This window comes from Nothoprocta perdicaria, unplaced genomic scaffold (genome assembly GCF_003342845.1).
Source record: "Nothoprocta perdicaria isolate Ctin4 unplaced genomic scaffold, notPer1 scaffold_125, whole genome shotgun sequence".
NCBI classification, from domain to species: Eukaryota; Metazoa; Chordata; class Aves; order Tinamiformes; family Tinamidae; genus Nothoprocta; species Nothoprocta perdicaria.
In genome coordinates this window covers 420,792-440,767 of record NW_020454372.1, presented here as the reverse complement: position 1 = coordinate 440,767, position 19,976 = coordinate 420,792, and the positions used below count along the sequence as shown (strand labels likewise).

General features: G+C 47.0%; 1 protein-coding gene across 1 annotated transcript; it reads right to left on the bottom strand.

Moving 5' to 3' along the window:
- Positions 1 to 2,848: 2,848 nt before the first annotated feature.
- On the bottom strand, positions 2,849 to 19,502 carry WNT2 (Wnt family member 2). Its single transcript, XM_026033224.1, has 5 exons — positions 19,423 to 19,502; positions 18,002 to 18,225; positions 15,783 to 16,060; positions 12,371 to 12,635; positions 2,849 to 3,078 (listed from the first exon to the last, which is right to left on the bottom strand). The coding sequence occupies exons 1-5, from the start codon at positions 19,500 to 19,502 to the stop codon at positions 2,849 to 2,851; spliced, it is 1,077 nt and encodes a 358-aa protein (XP_025889009.1).
- Positions 19,503 to 19,976: the final 474 nt, after the last annotated feature.

Here is a 19,976-nt window from a genome sequence, read left to right as displayed (position 1 = left end):
TTAGGGACTGGGAGCATCTGCCCTGCCTGGAGAGGCTGCAAGAGCTGGGCCTGCTCGGCCTGGAGAAGAAGCGGCTCCAGGGGCTCCTGCTCTCCATGGATAAACACCTCTGTGAGCGGCGCGGGCGAAGGCAAAGGAGGCAGAGTCAGACTCGGTGGTGCCCAGGGCAGGCCAGGAGGCAACGGGCAAAACTGAAAGAGAGGAGTCTCAGACCAGAAAAATGACAATTTACAGTAGTATTCCATCAGAAAACAACTTATTTCTAGACCAATTCTTATATAGGTAAAATTTACAATGTAAGGTAAGGTAAAGGTGGRTGACTTTTTCAGTCTTATGCCGTGCTGCCTGTGTTTTTCTGCCTGAATAGAAGTTCCACATTTAATAAAATGACTCAAAAACATTAACAGAGGGAACTGTAGAATTCAGGTATATTTTTGTTTTCTGTTTTTACAAATGATGCACTTCATATTGATTGACTTCTGATTTCATTGTCATTTATTTAAATCTCTAGAACAAGTTCTACTTGTAGAATGGCACATCCTTTTTCCATAGGCTTGAAATATTGTCGACATTATTATATGATGAACTTGTAAACTCTGATTCAAAGGACTCTCTCAACATTTCAAAACACCCAGCACAAACAATAAAATAAAATATTATACTGCTTTTTAGTTCTTTAAGTTTAGGCTTAAAACATGACCTAGTTCAGACAGCAACTACATGTGGATTTAATTTCACAATGAAATTTTAATAAAAATCCTCCTTAGGGCTCACCTTAAAAACAATTAGGTGTGAARTTTTGCTTATCCAGCCCAGAGCCAGAATTTCCAGTAACGAAGCCAATAGCACAACCACTGAACCTGAGTGTGTGCACATATATTTGTGTGTGTGTGTGATGCACACACTGCAGACTAACCTAACGACAGAGCTTTTCGTGCCAGCRGTTGTTTATGCCCAGAAGCACGACAGCAGGCCTGCTAGCTATGGCCATTACAGTGATGCTCTATTCTGTAACTAAAAGTTATCTAAATAAATGCCTTCCTGTACCATCCTACTCTCTCATCATCAACTCTGCCTTCTGGAGATGACTTACCTATTTTAATGCTACAGATATGTTTTTTTAGAGTATTTCAGATTTAAATGACTGATTTTTTGAATGCAAACAAGCATTTTCTTTCAATACTTTGAGATAAAACACATTGGAATACTAACCTAACTTTATTTTCATGGTATGCTACTTGCATATTACTTTTTTGCGTGCTGTTTCTGCACATTAAAGCACCTCTGGTCTTTTCCATTGTCATACAGAATTTTTTCAACTATCCAAGACATTTTCTGTCACCTGTTCAACCACCTTTTTCCCCGGGCTGTATTTTATTGCACAGCCTTCCTTGCATCCTCATGGGTGTTTTTCCGTAGCCTGTCAGGGGCTGTCATAGCCAACTTTTTGGCAGAGCTCTTGTTTTTGGTCCTGCCAAGACATTTGCTGGTCCCTGCTTCTGGGAGAAATAGCTGCTCTCAGGCTGCTGTAGCTCCCCAATCTCTCTCCAAAGAGGCTGCAACTTCTGGGCCTCGTGGGCGTGCACGTATTTCCAGCACTTGGGTGTTTTAAGCTGATTCAAGGCCAAGCTCAGAGCAGAGACCTGGCTCACCTTGTAACTGCCTCAACCAAGGGTCAGTATACTCTTAATCACAGCCTTAAATATTTTGCAGCATGTATTAGTAGAAAATCAGATTTGGATGTCCGCTTCTGAACAGAAAGCATCATCTTAGATACACTTAATTCATTTACTCAACCTAAAAGAACAGAGATGTCAATAGATCCTTTGGAAAGAAAGCAGATTATTATAGAGACAAAGTGTTTCTTTCTCAATGAGCTTCCTGCAAATGGTTTTGCATTTATTCAGTAAGTGGAAAATACAAAATTCTATCCAGGTAGTGCAGTGTCCTATATCCRGCAGTCATCAGCCTGCGAAACAGATCTCCCTTTTTCAATTCTTCAGATATAAAAAAAAAAAATGAAGATCAGTGTCTAATTTTAATGGTCTCTTAAAAGCTTTTATGGCAAGTTCTCACAGCAATATAACTAAGACATTTGCTTCAGATCTTTAACAGTAAAGGAAAATGCGGTGTTTGGAGTTTGAGTGCCTTTCTTGCTGTTTCCTTGGCTGGTCCCCGTGGCCGGTTCTGTCTAAAGCAGATCTGCAGCACGCTCAGCACGCGCAGGGGACGTGACACGCGTGTCCTCGACGGGGGCAGCTGCCTGGGACGGTGCTCAGGGGGCAGCCAGCCCGGCCCAGCGCGGCCTCCCAACGCAGCAGATTATTCCCCACTGGAAAAGCCCTTTGCGCTCCCCAGCATCGGACTGGCCTTTGGGGAGGAATCACCAACCAGTGTTCAGACTCATAGCCCAGGTAAGGCGGCGCCCAGGCGTGGCCGTGACCAGCACAAGGTCCTTCATGGGAAGCCTTTACAAACCATGTCCTGGGCAGGCATCATCGGTCCCACGTGAGCATTTTGCTCCCCCTTGGAATCTCGCTGTGCTTCTGATCTCCCGAGCGACCCGGCTCACTGCTCTCCAGAGGCCAGCTGCACGCGAGCTTACCAAGTCCTGGCAGCAGAAGGTCCATCCAGAGTTACATGAGTTTGCACCCAGACCTTTGGGCAACCACCTTGTCATGTAGAAATGCGAACGCGCCGCTGTAGAGTTTATAGGAATTACCGAGCAACTTCTTTGCAAGGAAAGGCAAAGGCAAACCTTGCACAAAAGTAGCAAATGCCTTGAAGCAATCCCTGCGTGGAGCAGCAAGGGCGAATGTTGCCGTCCTTGAGTGCCAGCACCCAAGCGTCATGTCCGGGAGATCCACCCAGCGCTCTTGGGGGCCTTGCAGGTGTGAATGTCCACCACCTCCAGGCAGTCCTGGCAGCGCACGGCACAGCACCAGTGGAATTTGCACTCGCACTTTGTCATCCTGCTGACCCGCGATGTGTCATAGCCCCTGCCGCAGCACATCACTTCGCAGCTGTCCATGCCACGCGAGCTCTGGTTGCAAACGCGGCCCGCTGTCCCTAGAGAGCCTACAAAGAAACACAGGAAAGACCTGTTAAGAAAGCAGTGGATGGAGGTCAAGGAATAGCAGAAAACATGTGAAAAATAAGTACAGGAAACATGATTTGCAATGTACATGATGAGCTAGCATTACATCACTTGGGATTAAATGTCAAACCAAAAGAAATGGCTACAAGAACKTAAATTTCTGGACAGCCTGTCTCCTGGAAGGCACTTTTGGGTGAGAAGAAGAGTAATAAATTTGCAAAATGCTTCAAGGCTCTAAGGAAATAAGCAGGATGTGTCTCTTCCAGGGCTTATGCAGCTTTACTGTCTCAAATGGTCCTCTTACCACCTACTGCCTTCAGGTAGGGAGAATTTYATTTGAGATGTTTTGCTGGACACAAACTATTTTTGCAAGATTCCCCTCCCTCCTCAAATAAAAGATTTAAAAAATCTTTTTTWAAAATTTTATTTTATTTTTCCATTTTCCCTGGGAAAGGAGATTATTTTGTTTGATTCAAATCAAAGCATCTCACTTTCTTGAATGTGGATCCTATTGGTACCACCTAATGGAGAAAAGTACTTTGTCACATAAATTAAGACCGTCCCTCTGGTTTGCTGTGATCCTCCCTACCACTATTACCACACTTGCAACAAACACTGGCTTTCAATACATGTCTGAACAGCTACTGTATCATACACGAGTTCAYCTAATTAGAGTTCATCTAAGTTAGCTTAGGCTGCACTTTAGCCTCTATACTCTATGGACTGAGTATTATCCACCTGAAAACCTCATTATATTTGTTCCTTAATCTATCTCATTTCTTACTGATATTATAATACAATTTCAGATTCACCCATGACATGAATATTCTTTTAACGTTTTTCCTAGTCCCACTTAAAAGTATATTCTTGTGGTTTTGGCAAGATAGAGGTCTCCAAATATTGGCCATGGATAATAAGTTAATTTGGAATATTTTAGGAAGTATATTTGCTTGATTTTGTTATTCTTTATTGTTAATGGGACGTTACGGTTATTTCATGGGTGGACATAAAACATGAAGCCAAATTTACCTTCGTAAAGAATACACTGCCTGCAAACAAACTCAAAATTGCAGAAAACAGGATATCTGTAATTAATAAAATCTAAACTCATTGCTATTTTTTTTCTACCGTGTGCTTACGGTTGCGTAAGCCCCACTGTGGTATCAGGCCCTTCACACCACGTAAGTATTCGAGTGTTTGACATTCCGTCCCCAGCACCGGTGAGATTTCATGCCCTTGAGGCTCCTAAACGAGGCGTGTGGGATTTTGTTCTTGATGTGTCAGGTCAGCACAGACTTCAGCTGATGCCCCAGAGCAGGAGACATCCCTGTCACCCCTCCCGTAGGCTCCGCTCCAGGTTATTGCAGCATTCCCTGGCCAGAGGGCACGCTGAACACTTCAGCTCCAGGTCTTCCTTCAACAGTCTCTCAGTGCCTCAGAGGGTGCCCTGCTTCGTGGCTGCACSCCCTGTACTAGAGAAGCTCCAGGGCTTCCCTTCCTCTCTGTGAGGGCTCCTGCTCTCTGCAGGAGCTTGGAGCAGGCCGCAGTTCTCCACAGAGGGCCCTCTGCAGCTCGCCCAGCTCCAGGCACGTGGCCTCCATGGGCTGGGTCTGCCGTGCCCACCACAGGAGCGCGGCTCTGAGTGGCCACTGCCCCGGCCTGCGCCCTGAGCTGCTCTGCTGGCGTTTCCAGGCCTCTCATCCCGCTGCTGCGGACAGGAGGAGACCCCAGCCTGGTGCCGCTTCACTTCCAGGGCCTGCAGGTCCTGCGGTGCCGGATGTCATGAGCTGCCTGAATGGGGGAAGGTGGCAGGGGGCCAGGGGATGGCCCTCAGATGAGCCCCGAGACAGGCTCCTGCATCTCCAGCCACCCAAAACCTATTTCCGCTCAGGATGCCCAGCCCTGGGCCAGTTCATGGGGCTTGCCTTCCTTATCCACGGATACAGAGGAGAATCAGCACCGTGAGGACACTGCCCACTGAGCAGCYTGTGGTTCAGGACACTCCATCTTTCCTAAGGCTGCTCTGCCATCCCCAGTCCCACTCTTCCCATCTGCACCATTCCCAGCCCTGTGGGGAGGCAGCTGAACAGTGGTTTAAGGCAAAGCCTCTGCTGTTTGAGGGAACACTAACCTTTAAGGGGAAAAATGGTGCTGTGCTGCATCAGGAAAACCTCAGGGAAACTGCAATAGCTCTCCCTTTCCCCACAGTCCATGACCCAAAGGAGATGCAGGCATGCCTGGACACACAGTGCCCTTCTTAGGCTCCCCCTGGCCACACAGCCCTCCCCGCCGGGCTGGAACAGTGAAACTGGCCCTGGTGGGGTGGGCGAAGGGTGAAGGGGGTCAGGGCAGGCACCGCTGCAGCCAGCACAGCCGGAGGGGCAGTGATGGAAGCAGAACGGGAGCCGCTTCCCCTTCCCTGCTCCTCACCTTCCCTGCTCCTCACCTTCCATGCCGGTGAGGTGCTGCAAGGCAGAGAGCTGCCTAATCCCCCTTGTGCTCCCTCTGTCCTTCGTGCCTATCTGGCCCCCTTTCTGATAGCTGTCCCTTGGCTGTCACGCCTCTCCCTGCATGGAGGGAAGTGACTTCTGGGGGCCAACAGCTGAGGCAGGATGAAGGACTCAGAAAGATGTAGGGGAGCCACACAGCTCCCCTGGACTCACATAGGAAACCCATGGCAGGAAACCTGTCAAACTCACTTCTAGGCTACCATCATCTTCTAAATACGTGCCAAGATCCAGCATCTCAGCAATGTGTCTGTGTTTGTGTCAGCACACAAATATCTATCACATCCCAGATTGGGTAAATGCATTCATTGAATAACTGCTGCTCAGACAAAAACCTGACAAGCTTGTGAGGGAAATGATTAATGATTGATTGATTTTCTGCGATAAGCGTTTGCTATGAATCCCTGCTTATATCCCTGCACAGGTTTCCCCTCGCTCCTATCATGCAGCTCCCCTTCTGCTCTTCTCCTTGCCCTACGTGCATGCTGATGSGGCCCCTCAACACGGTCCTGGATATGCTTGTATGGATATGCATAATCAGCATGTCGAGGACAATCATCTATAACAACCATGATCTGGAGGGGGTTTCAGATTGCTTGATGTTTTGCTTTCTGCCTGTGATTCATGTGAAACGAGCTGGATACTTGATAGCTTTCACCGCGCCACAGTCACGCAGCTGTCAGCCAGGTATCACGCTTTCAGAGGCAAACAAGCAAAGCAACTGCTCATCTCAATTTGCCTCTTGAGCAGAGAGAGGCTTACGTTGTTTGCTTCCTCGATATGGAAGGAAAAACCTTCCTTCAGCCCTTACCTAAGGTCAGACCCTGTTCATTGCAAATTGCTGTGATTAGGTGCAGGAGCTTTCTTGGGCAGGTATAGCAGCATTCCTTAACTTAGACATAGGTTGTTTCCCAGCTTGCAAGTTCTGATTTCCAGATGTTTGGGGAAAATATGCAGCAGCAAAAGAGAGCATGAATGGAAGAGCATAGGTGAAATCCTGGCATGACTGACTTCATTGGGAATTTTGTCACTGACTTCTAAAGAAAGGATTTCATCCTCTAACAAAGTCAGATCATAGGATATTGCCCACCATATAAGAGCAGCATTTACTGTTGCACTAGGTGAGGAGAGTAAATTACCCATGGAATGTGGCTAAAGGGAAAAGGCACTCCCATTTAGTTTMTGATCAAAAGCAAAACTTTTGAAAAATTCAAACAGCATCTTCAGCATCTCTGCCTCTTGTCCTGAGTTCTGGGCCCGGTTAGAAGCATGCAGCTAGTCTCACTCAAAAATAACCATTGCCTCCACTCCTGCCTCAGGGGAGCTTCAAGACCCCAGACTCCTGAAACAGGATGCAAGTGAGATTAAGCTTGGATGTTCCTTGATGCACAGGCACCTATTCTGTGGTTTTGCAGTCATCATTGTCATCAAGGAGCTTGMGTTGCTCCAAGGGCTCAGGGCTGTGTCTGGGCACTGACTCTACAGCACAGCCGTGATGAGCTCCACTGCAGGGAGCTGGTGCTTCTTCTAGGCTAGGGAGGACCAGGACCTGACCAGGATCTGGTATGTGTGTTGCAGACCTGGGAACCTGGAATGAGAAAACTTTGCAAACTCCATAGTGATGTTTAACACATGTACTCRACTTGCCTCAAAAGCCATAGCAAACTAAGCCAAACTACTACACCCAAACCCTTCACCTTCATGTGAAACAAAATGAACAACACCTGACAAAGATCAGACCCAGAAATTGCTGCACTCCGYAAGGTATTTGGATCCTAAGGTGATGACAATGAAAGAAAATCACTGTCATCATGCCTTATCATGCCTTATCATTGCTGATGACAATGGAAGAAAATAAACAAAATAAGGCATATTTTTTCTGCTTTTTTTTTTCTGCTCTATATAACAAGCCTCCTAGTCACATTATTCCTAAGAGGCAGGAATATGTTGTTACTAGTCAAAACTTTTCAGACACTCCCTTTGCTTTTAGTTCAAGTTTTGGAATTGCCATGCAAATGCATAACATTTTACCCACCAATATATCTACAGCTTTTAGCACTGCCAGCCTTACACAAGGCTGTGCAGCCTTACAGTCTGTGCATCAAACCTTTTCTTCTTGTTTGCCCATACTATTTACTTGAGCAAAACATATTGAAAGGTCAAAATTATTTTTTCCCATTCCCAAAGCACCGAAATGAATTCACTCCTTATGTATAATATGAGATTTTTCCTTCTATTTCTATTGATTTAAAATCTGACTTCAAGCAACAGACCTCATTACTTGGCATTCACTTGAAAACAGATTCTGAAATGCAAAACCCCAGCAACAATAAATTAGTTGCCACACATGCAGTTTGACAAGGCAAATAGCTCTGAAGCTACTTTTTAAATCCAGCAATATCCACATGCAACCCACAAATAATGCAGAAAACAACAGGACTTGAGGAAAGCAACAGTGCCTGCAAAATGCAGCCTTGTCTGGAAGAGCTGGGATTTTGCAGGCCAGCAATGAAGAGACTTCTGTCTGATGAAATGTGCTGATAGAAGAAGTTTGCTCCTACTCTGTTTACAGTAAACATGTGTCTAACAAATTTTCGTAGCCACTAATAGCTGTCACAATGTCTAAGATCCAAGAGGCTCTCTGAATGATAATGCTGCTTTGTAGCCAGAGCTTGTTCTGAAATGTGCTTGAAGGATAGCAAGCATTTCCTCAGCTCTTCGGGGATCGGCTCCTGCCCTCATTGAAGTCATTGGAAGTTGTACCGTCAGCTTTTACAGGGCTGGGACTTCACCCAATATGTTTTCRATGTGTAAATTGGGAGACAGAGGCCAAGTAGTCACACAGGGACCGCTTGTAGATGGCTAACTTCAGTGAAAAGTTTTTGACATAGATCAGAATTGGTTTGCCTCCACAGGTTACATACTYAACTACTAACACATCTTGCCTAACACCAACGTGTCACAGGCTATTCTTTACTGTCACGTTTTTCTTTCCCTCCCAGCTGGGACACATGGATCTCAGAAATGYAGTGAGTTGCTTGTGAAGGGCAATGAGGCAAAGCAAGCAACGTGCAGATAACCCAGTGGAGAGCCCCGGGCAAGTCCCCTGGCACTGGGCACACCGGCACAGATGCTCCATGGGGAGGCATCCATAGCAGCACAGCGCTCCCTCAGCTACRTACGTATCTGCAGCACCTGGAGCCGGGGTGAATGGATGTGGTGATTCCTCAAATACAGCTAGAGCATCTTGCCCATGTATCTGTCTCCCTGCCTGAGGGCTGCAGCCACTGCAGTAGCTTCCACTGCTCTTGCAGGGAGAGGCAGCAAAGCCAGTTTGGGGAGCACCAAACCTGGAACCAGAGCTGAGAAACCAGCACATAACCAAGGGTAGCTGGAGGGACACTGGTTTGCAGGAGGCCTTTGGAGACTATTGCAGCAGCTTGAGATCATCAGTACACAAACACACCCTGGCGAATCGCCCTGGGCCTAGCAACACTCCTTCCACCAAGAGCTTCACGCAGCTGAAGCCTGGTTGCCACCAGAACAGGGGCAGATAGCCCCATGTCCTCACCGGGGAGCTGTCCTGCCCCCCCAGCACCTCAGCGCCCTGCTTCGCCAAGAGGCCTTTCTTCTCCCCGTTTGGCAGGAACATATTCCTCTGCTTAAAMAGACTCCACAGGCTACGGACTAGAACAAGCTGCCAGTAAATTGCTAATATGTTCACTACATCACCATAAAAACGGGTACATGTAATTCTTGAAGCAATCTCCGCTCTTCCGCTGGCCTGTTGAAAATGTGATAAACTTGCAACACTTTTCAATCAGCCTACCCTGAATGGGTGGTAAAACAGCACATGTTGTAGAAATGTGAATGGTTCTAGCAGAAGCTTATAAGCAGACAATGCAGATTTTTGTTCAGAACAGTGAAGCTAAATATTCAGGGCAAGATGGTACGTTGTGCATCTAGATTGTGATTTGCASAACCTTCACTTTATGTTTCCCTTCATGTCATTATCATTCCCACTAAGGTCTCTCCTGGGTGTACTTCTACTCAGCAGCTGCCAGTTTATGATAACAGAAGACTGTGCAATGTGTCAAAGTTGGGAAAGCTCTTGACAAGATTTTAAAAAGGATCTTAGGTATCCTAACTCATTTTCTGTTGAATTATGAGTAAAATTTGCAAGTAAATATTAATTTAGCTGAAGGTGAGCAAAAATAAGTGAATGTTGAACACTTCTGAAAACCTTCCTTTGACTCTTCTTTAAAAGTTGTGAAACATTAATAGCAAACAAGAGGCTGGTTATTACATTCACCTGCTATTAAGCATGTTGCTATTGGCATTTTCAACATACTCTATAACTTCTGAAAGTGACTCCTTTCTAGGAACAAAAGTAACAAAACACCCGGGGTCGTCACCTCCCCAACCTGCCCATTGCAGGAGAGGAAAGGCAGCACGGAGGCGGCCCGCGCCGCTGACACCCGCTTCCATGGACAGGCCACTGATGATAAAATTCCTGTGCACCTTTAATTTCCCGATGGACAAGTGGTAACACGTGCGAGCCACAGAGGACACAGTCTTTATCATTTGACAGCCTGTGAAGCTGCTTCCCGCTGCAGTCGTAACACTTTATCCAGTCGCAWTAAAATTTGCTCTGGGAATCTTTTGTTCAACCCCAACACAGTTGCTAGATGTACTGCTTTGCTCAAGGACTAAAGCACCTGAATTCCCTGAAAGAGCAATATCTGAGGGCCCCGTGAAGTACTGAGGTATTATATTTAGCTGGCACTGGGATGCTGTCCATGCTTTTCCAAATTCAGCATTGGTTTTCTCATGGCTAACACTCTGGAGCGGGCCACAGGGAAAAATAAAATGGATAAAGAAAAATCTCTGCTCAGCTGCTGGTATCATCTCCGTGAAAGTCAGAGCAATTTTTGTTTATCTGATTCTTTTCCTGCTTCATTAGAATAAGCATGGAATGATCCCTTATCCCATTTAAGATTTACTACTTCTTTCCAAAAAATTTACTCTTCAAAACAAATACATTCTCAGAATTCTAGAACAGCAAGAAACCCATCATCTAAAGTGTTATCTGGAGCTGAACGAAAGCATATGTCAGGCTCCACATTCTCCGGGCAGCCTTGATGGAGTCGGGCAAGTGAAGATAATGGACTGCAGTGAAAATGCCCAATCTCCTCGAAGATAACGAGTCTGCCGTATTAGATTAGGCTCACTACAAAGACCTTATTAACTGGCTTTTTGAGCATACATTGGGCTGTAGGCTGGCTCCCCTTTTAGGTGGAAAAACAAGCAGATTTCACAATGAAGGAAGCAACGTCAAGAAATAAAATTTTGAATAAATCCTAGTCTGCAAAATCAGTCTCTGCACAATAGCACTATACGCCCATTTACTCACTCGGATTAAAATATTAGAATTTATTTTGAAACATTAGACATTACGTTATTAGTCACTGTTCTAAAAACAGTATGTTTTTGTACAGATAATAGGCATCACCTGCAAAAGCCATCACCTTTACCACAAATCACCTTCCCCACTTAAGTAGCTAGAACTAGTATACACTATAAGTGCAATGGAGGAAATTCTGAGTTCACTGAAGTCAACAGTACATGACCAAGATTTCACATATTGTTCTTATTTGAATACAGTTGTTTTGCAATGTTTATTCCAAGGGAACTTGGATTGTAAATATGTGGTGGGGCCAAAAAGAGCTGAGCTGCATAGCTATCCAGATGCTTATGGATATGTCATATGAGTTGCACTCTGGTATGTTATACAACGTATTAATTAGTTCCACAACATCTTTCATACATTACTCTCTCTGGCTCTCTTTTACAAATTTCTGTTTTTTCAGTTGCTTAGTTTTTAATTGCCACATCAGGAAGCACTATAGACTGGTCAAGAGCTGTTCGTATGGTTAGTGTTGCTTGGCAATGCCTTGAGCCCCATAACATTGCTAAGTGTGCAACTACCAACATCTCTGTAAGCAGAAGAAAAATGAGTGCTAACAGCAGCCCTGAAAGTTTATCTTGTCCCACTGGGGCTGGCAAAACTCTTCAGGAAAAGGGAGAGTTATCATGGACCAAGCCAACATTGTCCAAAAAGATCTGTCATTTGATGGGACATGCTGTGTCCCACTGACCCTGGTGATTTYGTGGGCTGGTGCGAGGCTGATTCACATCAAGCTGTCGAACCTCTTGTATCACCTGTGGGAGAGGGGCATCCTCCCCAGGAGGACCCCAGGGAGCAAATGTGGGGATGTGCAAATGAAGGACACCAGCCCACTCTTGCCTCAGGCACTTAGAACAATAGCATGGAAGAGAAGAAGTGTTAAGTGAAGGCAGCGTGATAGGAACACCCTGGACTTCAGTCTACTGTRGTCACACCCATTAGTTTTGGGGTACTGTGAGTGATACAAGTGTGTGTGTGGCCATCTCTGGGCTGGACCTAGTTCAAACCTCTCCTAAAGCAGCGTCAGCCTTGCAGAGTCTCTCTGACAGTGTTCCCACGCTATGGCCCAACAGGGCCTTGAAGAACTTGCCAAATTTACATTAGAACAACAGGCTGTCATACATCTAGAGACATCAAGGAGATACTATTCTTGTGCAGAGTTGTCCTTCCAGGAAATCTGGCCTCCTGTCTCCTGATTATACGCATGGATTTCATATATATAAACTCAATCAACGATCATTTTTGACCTTCAAAGTACAAATGTCTGAAATAAAACCATGTGTAATGATAGAGGCTTACCTACATCCCTGTCCCTGATACAGTAGTCTGGAGAGCTTTCAAAGTATACCAGGTCATTCTTAGTTGGCTTCTTAAATTTCTTATTAGCCACAGTGAAACCAGTGCCATCTTGATTCATGACCACCTGAATGGCTCCATTGTATTTCTTCCACAGATAATCTCCTGTTTTCCTAAAGTCTGCCATGGCCAGCCAACAGGTCCTTAGAGTGCATGATCCACTCACACCGTGACATTTGCACTCCTGTTTCAAAAACCGCTTCACGGCCTGTTTAGAAACGCAGTAAAATATACACAGGTGAAACAAACTGTAATTTATGCTTCTCCAAAATCCCTTTCCATTGATCCTGCAAATGCCAGGCTTGCAATGGGTCTTGAAAGCACGGTCTGTAGTGACACCCACTGGTAGCATCAAGTCAGCCTCGCATGGTTGGGCTACTCCGCTCCCTTTGCTCAACCATACGGTCTACTGGGTGGTGGGCTTACCCGTCCCCCTGCTTTTAGTTATCCTAAACGTCTCTGTGACACGTTCATACAAGGATACAGCCCATAGATGGACAGTAGGAAAGAATCTGGGTAACGAACAGGATAATGTTAGGCGAAGATACCCAGTTTTACCATCATTCGGGTTGAAGCATTGCCGTACTGAACTTCTCCATCTCATTTTTATGAGGTTGCTCATTGCCCCGAGGAGAGAAAARTACTTTAAAATGCTGTGACACTTTCTGTTCTGAATTGTTGAAGAAATTTTTAATTCAATTGCATCTATATTTACTGTGAAAATTTTTAAAAAATGTCCAATTTATCAGATAGATCTAGTCAAGGTGTCTAAATGTCTATGCAGTTTTAGACAGAGTTTTAAATATTGCCTAGAAAGCAGAGATTTCCTATTTGTAGGAATAGGCATTTCCTATTAAAAAATTTGGTAGAGAATGTATAAAGCATCATATCTCAACCAGCTGTTTGAGCTAAACTTTAAAATAAGTTATTTGTTAAATACTTATTAATCTTTTAACAAATAAATATTTTAGAATCAGACCTTCATTAGCTTGCACAGGAGAGCTCACCGTCATCATTAATTTAATGTCTGGATTGCCTTAGAGCCATTTCAGCTTCCTCTCAGACATTCAAACTATCTGCATGATGTTAGGGAAAAACAGATGGGTTCATAAACAATAAATAATTCATTGCTAATTCTCAAGATATGGATATTTGATCCATAAACATTATGCCTTAAGGGTTCATGAAGTATGAACAATTTAGACTTTGTACAAGAGGAAYGGGATCATGGGAGGGAGATAACAGGGAGAAACGCTTCATCATTCAAAGTGAGACTGACGCACAGTGGGGTGGCATTTTCCAATCAAGCACTTAGTAATAAAGCAAGAATGTGTTATACAGCCAAAGTACTTTTAATTTACTTTCCAACTTGTAAACAATTTGTTTGACTACTTCAAAGAAGTCACTGACATTCCCACAGCCCAACTCCATTGCCAATAGTGCTATTGCAAAATTGCCATTCTGGTTAGAAAGGAATTTAAGCATATGCTTAGTTTTAATTATCTGAGAAGAGATCGGTTAAACTCCCTGTACATGGTTTGTCAGATTGAGGCCTTGAATRTTCGAAGCAGCACATGAGGCTGGAGGACTTTCTTCAGCCACTGAAACACAGCAGAACTGCTATGACCATGCCTACAGGGTCACTGCTAATTTTCACGTAGTGCATTTGGAATGACAAAAATCTGAGCTCAAAAGGAGTTTTTCGGGACAGGTCTCCCCTTTTGGGATGAAGAAAAGCTGGGGCAGAGCTGGTGCTACCCCCATGTGCCAGCCAGACCCGTGGAGAAGGGCTGAGGTACCCAAGGAGCTCCAAGGGCTCAACCTGCTCTGCTAGTGCATGGGCGAGAAGCAGCAGCCATCGCAAAACCCATTTGAGAGCACTGGAGAATGGCGTTGACTATCTCAACAAAAACACAAACAAAATCTTTTGGTTATCTTTTCTWWAAAAAAAAAAAAAAAAAAAAAAAAAAAAAAMMCTAACTACTTACTCATACTGTCTTATCATTGAGCATATTAAAAAAATAAGAATAATTTAGTAGGATGCTCAACTATTACCAAAAGTACTTGACAGCATGGAGCAATTTACACCATAGCTTTTGCTTGTGCTGTGGACTGCAGTCTCTTTTAGACTTTAGGCAACATAAAGACATCCGCATTAGCCTTTTATCCGCTGACCACATGTCTGTGRTCTGGATAGCCTCACGTGGCTGTACTACATATTAGTGATAACTGCTGCCGATGAGCAGGTGGAGGAAAGATGTTAAAGGAGAAAAATTTATCGGGAAGAGCAYCTGCTTCCATTACAGTTCATTGAAGAGATGCGGTTGGGTTCAAACTTGGATATAAGGTACYTTTATGGTTTATTAGGGGAACTTTTTGATACAAAAGGACATAAGAATATATATATTTTATATATTTTTATATAGATATATAAAATCTTTCTACTGGATATGTTAAAGGAAAGGAAAGGCAGGAAGTCATCCAAGAGTCATTTTAAGAATGCTTGAGCTAGCACTATAAAATAATCTTCTGCATTCTCTCATCTTTTATGGATGCAGGGAATTTTATTTTATATTTTGAATAACGAATCAATATATTCCAGTTACGGGCACTGTTCTTTCTGCTTGTAAATACCGGCACAAAATATCAGTGGGTATATTCTTCAGTCCTTCCACCAGCAGTAGACAATATAGCATTTGGCAATWACCTCTTTTTATTACTTATAATTAAAAAAGTAAGGACTTCTTGTTAAATTTAAAGCATATTATTTTAATACAATATTTAGAGAAGGATTCTTGTTTTAGAGAAGGTCATGCCAAAAGGCAAGAACCTTTTCAAGTGATATTTATTGTGGCTTTTACTTCCTTGAGCTGTGAAGTGACTTTGTTTGGGTTTGTTACAGGCCTGGAGGAATATTCAGTACTCTTTTGCTTTCTTTTCTTTCCAAAAGCACTCTGAAATTGCTCTTCAATAGTCAAGTCTGCTCTCCAGTGTAGCCTTCAGCGTCTCTTAGGCTCTGCTTAAGAATTTTCACTTTTTGTTAGGCAGAAGCAGAGCTCCTGCTCATGCAGGGGCTGGTGCAACGACTGGGCCCAAGCCGCCCGCTCGCCCCGAGCTTTCCTGCAGAGGCTGGCACCAAACCTGCAGGTTTCCCTTGGGAAATCTGGGCCGTGCTGGGTCTGTAAGGGACCTGGAAGCAGTGCCTCAGCTGGCCGCTCACCCCACACTCGCTCTGGCTGTTGAGATCACCCAGCGAGGGCCAAGGAGTTTATCGGAGTTTGATTAAATCCTCCGGGCCCCAGATCTACAGGAGTTCACAGCGAGCCCTGCAGGACCTTGAGGGATGGACACCCACCTTCCTTCCGGCTCGGTTGTTGTGCAGGTTCATGAGGGCTCTGGCATCCTTCCCCTTCCTCTCCTTGGCGTCCACGAACGCCCGGGCAAACCTGACGCCGTAGTCAACGTTGTCGCTGCAGCCACCCCAGTCAAAGAGACCCTTGCTGTCCTTGGCCGAACCCTTTTTCCTGGGGTCGCAGGAGCACGATTTCAACTCCCCTTGGCTACAAGCTCTTGTGATAGCAAAAACAACCCCGGCGGAGGAGATGGCATGGACAAAAGCGGATTCCCGACTACCTGGAACAAAGAGGGAGCTTTGAAACCCATTGAGCCGGTGGGGCCGAGCAGCTCCCCCCCAACCTGTGCAGCTCGAGCAGTCGAAGGCAGCAACCCTGTGCTTTTTGCTAAGCACAGGACTGAAAACTGGGCTGAAACCACGCAAAATGCACATTCCCTGGAGTCAGAATTAGTCATGGCTTAAACTTGAACCCCTCCCTCGCACAAGCTCATCAATATAGGGCTGGAGTTGGAAAACATTAGGAGGGTGTTTCTRATATTGATTAATATATATTCACAGACTGGCTGTTTTGTACAGATACCTAACAGGATAGCTGGCATTTCAACCACATTTAATCAATTTGGAAAAAAAWATATATATGAAGTTCTATTTCAAAGACAGATCTAAGGAATTATTAAATAGGGAAAGGGAAGCAATATGTCTATTGCAATTTGCTGCCAATAGCTTTTGAAACTGGGTTTTTCTTTTCTGAGGTGTAGTAATTCACAATACAGAGCTAGGTCAAATTGTCCCAATCTCTTTACAGTAACAAGATATTTTCATATCTTGAAGGTTTTAGCATGGAAATAGTGAGGAATATGTTTTTGTGCAGTAGTTAAGGCACCAGGACTCAAAGAGACCTATCAGGCCTTGATGAGTAATTTCATAGCCAAGCAGAACCGCAGAGAGCCAATGTTACCTGTGACTTTACTGTAGGAATGGCCAAGACAGAGTCAACATTGCGTTATACAACTTGTTCAGTATTCATTTTCCAGTAGCATCTATATGCTTCAGATAGGAATGAGACCCACAGTTGTGTGTGCTGAGCAAATCCTTGGCAAAGGACAACTTAAAACTCACAGGAGGCRTAGGGAAATCCTGACTTTGCCCATGCTAGCTTCAAAATTACATGCAAGACTCATTGGCTTGTTTCATCAAGAAATATCTTTCTTTTGAAGATATTATTTCTCAGAAAATGTGTTCAGAAATATCAAAACTTGATGCCCTTGGAAAGTTTTTATTTGAGCTTATTAAACTAATCAAAAATATTTCCCTTTAAATCAGAGAAATACCCAGCTCTACTTCCCATTGCAATCACTGGCTMATCAGGGTCAGAGTGTCTTTACTCTCCCCCCTGAGCCAACAGCGAAATTTTCAATTTTGGAAAAAATGTATTTTGACTGTTTCGTTAAATAGTCTCATCAGATTTAGGACATGATCTGCYAGACACGGTTTCCTGTATGCCAGACAAACCTCATCTAACTCCAGCGGTGACGTAGCTGGTTACTCAGAGGCAGCACCGAGGCCGCTGTGGGCAGGGGCCTCTTACCAGAAGCCCGGGCGGGCACCAGGAGATGCTCCAAGACTGTGATGCCCCGTTCAGGTCAGTGCCCGGGACGCTCTGTCCTCCCCGTGGCCAGGGAGGCCGCAGGGCTTGGCCCTGTGGTACCCTTGCTCAGGGCTGACCCCTCTGAGACGGCCAGGGACACCGTGAGGGCACTAGGACAACCTCGCTGTTGGTCACCGCCTCACTGTGCCCGTGTGTGGTGCTCGGTGGAAGGAGCTGCAGGTTGGGAGGACGGCAGCACATGGTGACGCGGGGACAGGGCCWCTGTGCAGGGCTCTCATCCTTGTCTCTGCTTCAAAAGGATTGTTCAAGGATTCCCTGGATGGCTAAGGCCAATGTTTAGCAGCCCAGAGAGCAGAAGGGGCTGGGAAGGTGATGGAACCTCCGCTGCCCATGACGTGCTGGAGCCCTGACGGGACGCGAGYGTCGCTGCAGGGCGGACAGCGCTGTGAGCCGGGCTCCTCTGCGGCCCTTGGGCTCGGGCTGAGCTCCCCGGCTGGCAGCGGCTGCCTGAGGGCCGCTCTCGCCCGCCCACGGGCCAGGGATGGGGGCGGCAGCGCGGCGCCCCGTCCCGCCCGTCCCGCCCGTCCCGTCCCGCCCGCGCGGGACTCACTGCGCAGCAGGACGCGGCCCAGCAGGCGGTGGCCGCGCTCGGGCGCGTTGCAGTTCCAGCGGTGCTGGCGGAACTGGTGCTGGCACTCGGCCGTCCAGGCGGCCACGCCGCGGCCGATGGAGAGCATGGCCTCGGGGTGCCGCCGGCACAGCTGCCGCTGCCGGCTCACCAGCCCCGGCACGTTGTCGCACATCACCCGCGACGAGCCCACGGCCCCCATGTACCTGCGGGAGGCAAAGGGGCCAGGGGCAGCGCGGGGCCGCCCACGCGGGGAGCGCAGCGCAGCGCAGCGACGTCCCCGCGCGGCTGCCCCGACGGGGGGGACGGGGGCGCAGGGGAAGGAACGCGGGGCGCTGGGGAGGACCCGAACCTCCGTTGTGACAGCGCTGGGCAGTGCTTAAAAAAAAAAAAAAAAAGAGAGGGGAAAACAAAACTTGACAAAAATTAAATTACATCATCATCTGTATCCAGATGTTCTCTATTAGTGCTGAAATGTTTAGAAAGGTACCTCTTATAAAACCCAAACCGCCGTAGGTGTCTTTTGAAGTGGTCAAATGGAAGAAAACGCTTCTTTTCTCGTGTTTTCATTACTTTCTATGATCATAAAATCGTTAARACTGCGACTTCCAAAAATATATGTAAGTGACAGTTAAAAGACAATATGACAAAAAGCCATCGCAATAAATAATGTTTATAGACTATGGACACGGAAGTAGTCATTTTATTGAAAAACGTCCGGTCTGATAAATCAGGCTTTGATCCCGTGTCAGCCAGTGTCAAGGCTCAATGTACCCCCCGCTCGCCGTGTTTATAAGCCGAAGTTTAAGCCCTCTTGCGCACTAGGATATTTCTGCTTTGCTTTGCTTTCAATCCCCAATCCAAGCGGGCGATTTCTGCTCCCATGCCACCTCCTGAACGTCTCCCAACAGGATCAAATACCTTTGAGCGCGGGCTGCGCTCGCTGCAGGCGCTGGGGGGGGTCCCTTTTCCCACGCAGGTTTTTAGCGCAGCGCCGAGGGGGCAGCGGGCGGCCAGGGGGGCACCCCCATGTGCGGCGGCCCCGCGCGCCTCAGCGGCTGGGGCTGCGAGCCCCATGCGCGGGCGCGGAGCCCCCGCGCAGCCCGGCCCGCGGGCTGCAGCCCGCTCAGGGCCCGGCAGCTGCCAGTCACCCTGCGAGGATGCGGCCAGAGGGACCTTTCCGTGCGAAGGACGAAGCCGGGGAGGAGAAACTGGGTGTGGAAGGAGATGCCGGGACAGGCTAATCCCGGCCGCGCTGGGGCTGGGGTTTCTGGAAGGGAGCAGCTGGCAGCGGGAGCTCCGGCCGGCCGCGGACCCAGGGGGGGTTTCCTCCCGAATCCGCGATTAATCCGACCCCACCTTTCCCAAGAGCAAACAAAAATTCTCGCGTTTGCAGAACTTACCACCATGAGGAGGTGACGCGCGGGGCTGCCCAGAACAGGACCAGAGCAAGAGACCACCAGATCCCAGAGAGAAAGTTCATGTTAGAAACGCGTCGCTCCTCATCGGCTCAGTCGCGGGGGGCAGAGGAAATCCCATGGGACAAAAATCACTGCCAGAGGCCAGAGCACCTTGGCCGCTTCCTTCTCCGGGGGCCGGAGCCTCGCCCCGTGCCCGTGTCCCGCAGCCCGGGCCGAGCGGCCGCCGGCGCAAACGCCGCTCTGCGCGGCGCGGAAGCCCGCGGAGCGGCCCCGGCGCTCGCCGCTGCCCCGGGCCGCCTCTTCCCTGCGCTCCCGGCAAAGCGCAGCGCGCAGGGGCTGGTGTGTGGGTTGCTCACAGACTGGGTGGGTTCTGCTTTTTTTTTTTTCTTCCTATCACTGAAAATCTGATGGATGAAAGGATGTCGAGAGAAACTGTGGGCTGAGGAGGAGGTAACACCTCTGATTAGGCGAGGAATCCCGATGAGCCAGTTGCTCTCCAGTAATCCCGCTCCCAGACGCTTCCTTCGGGCGGCCGC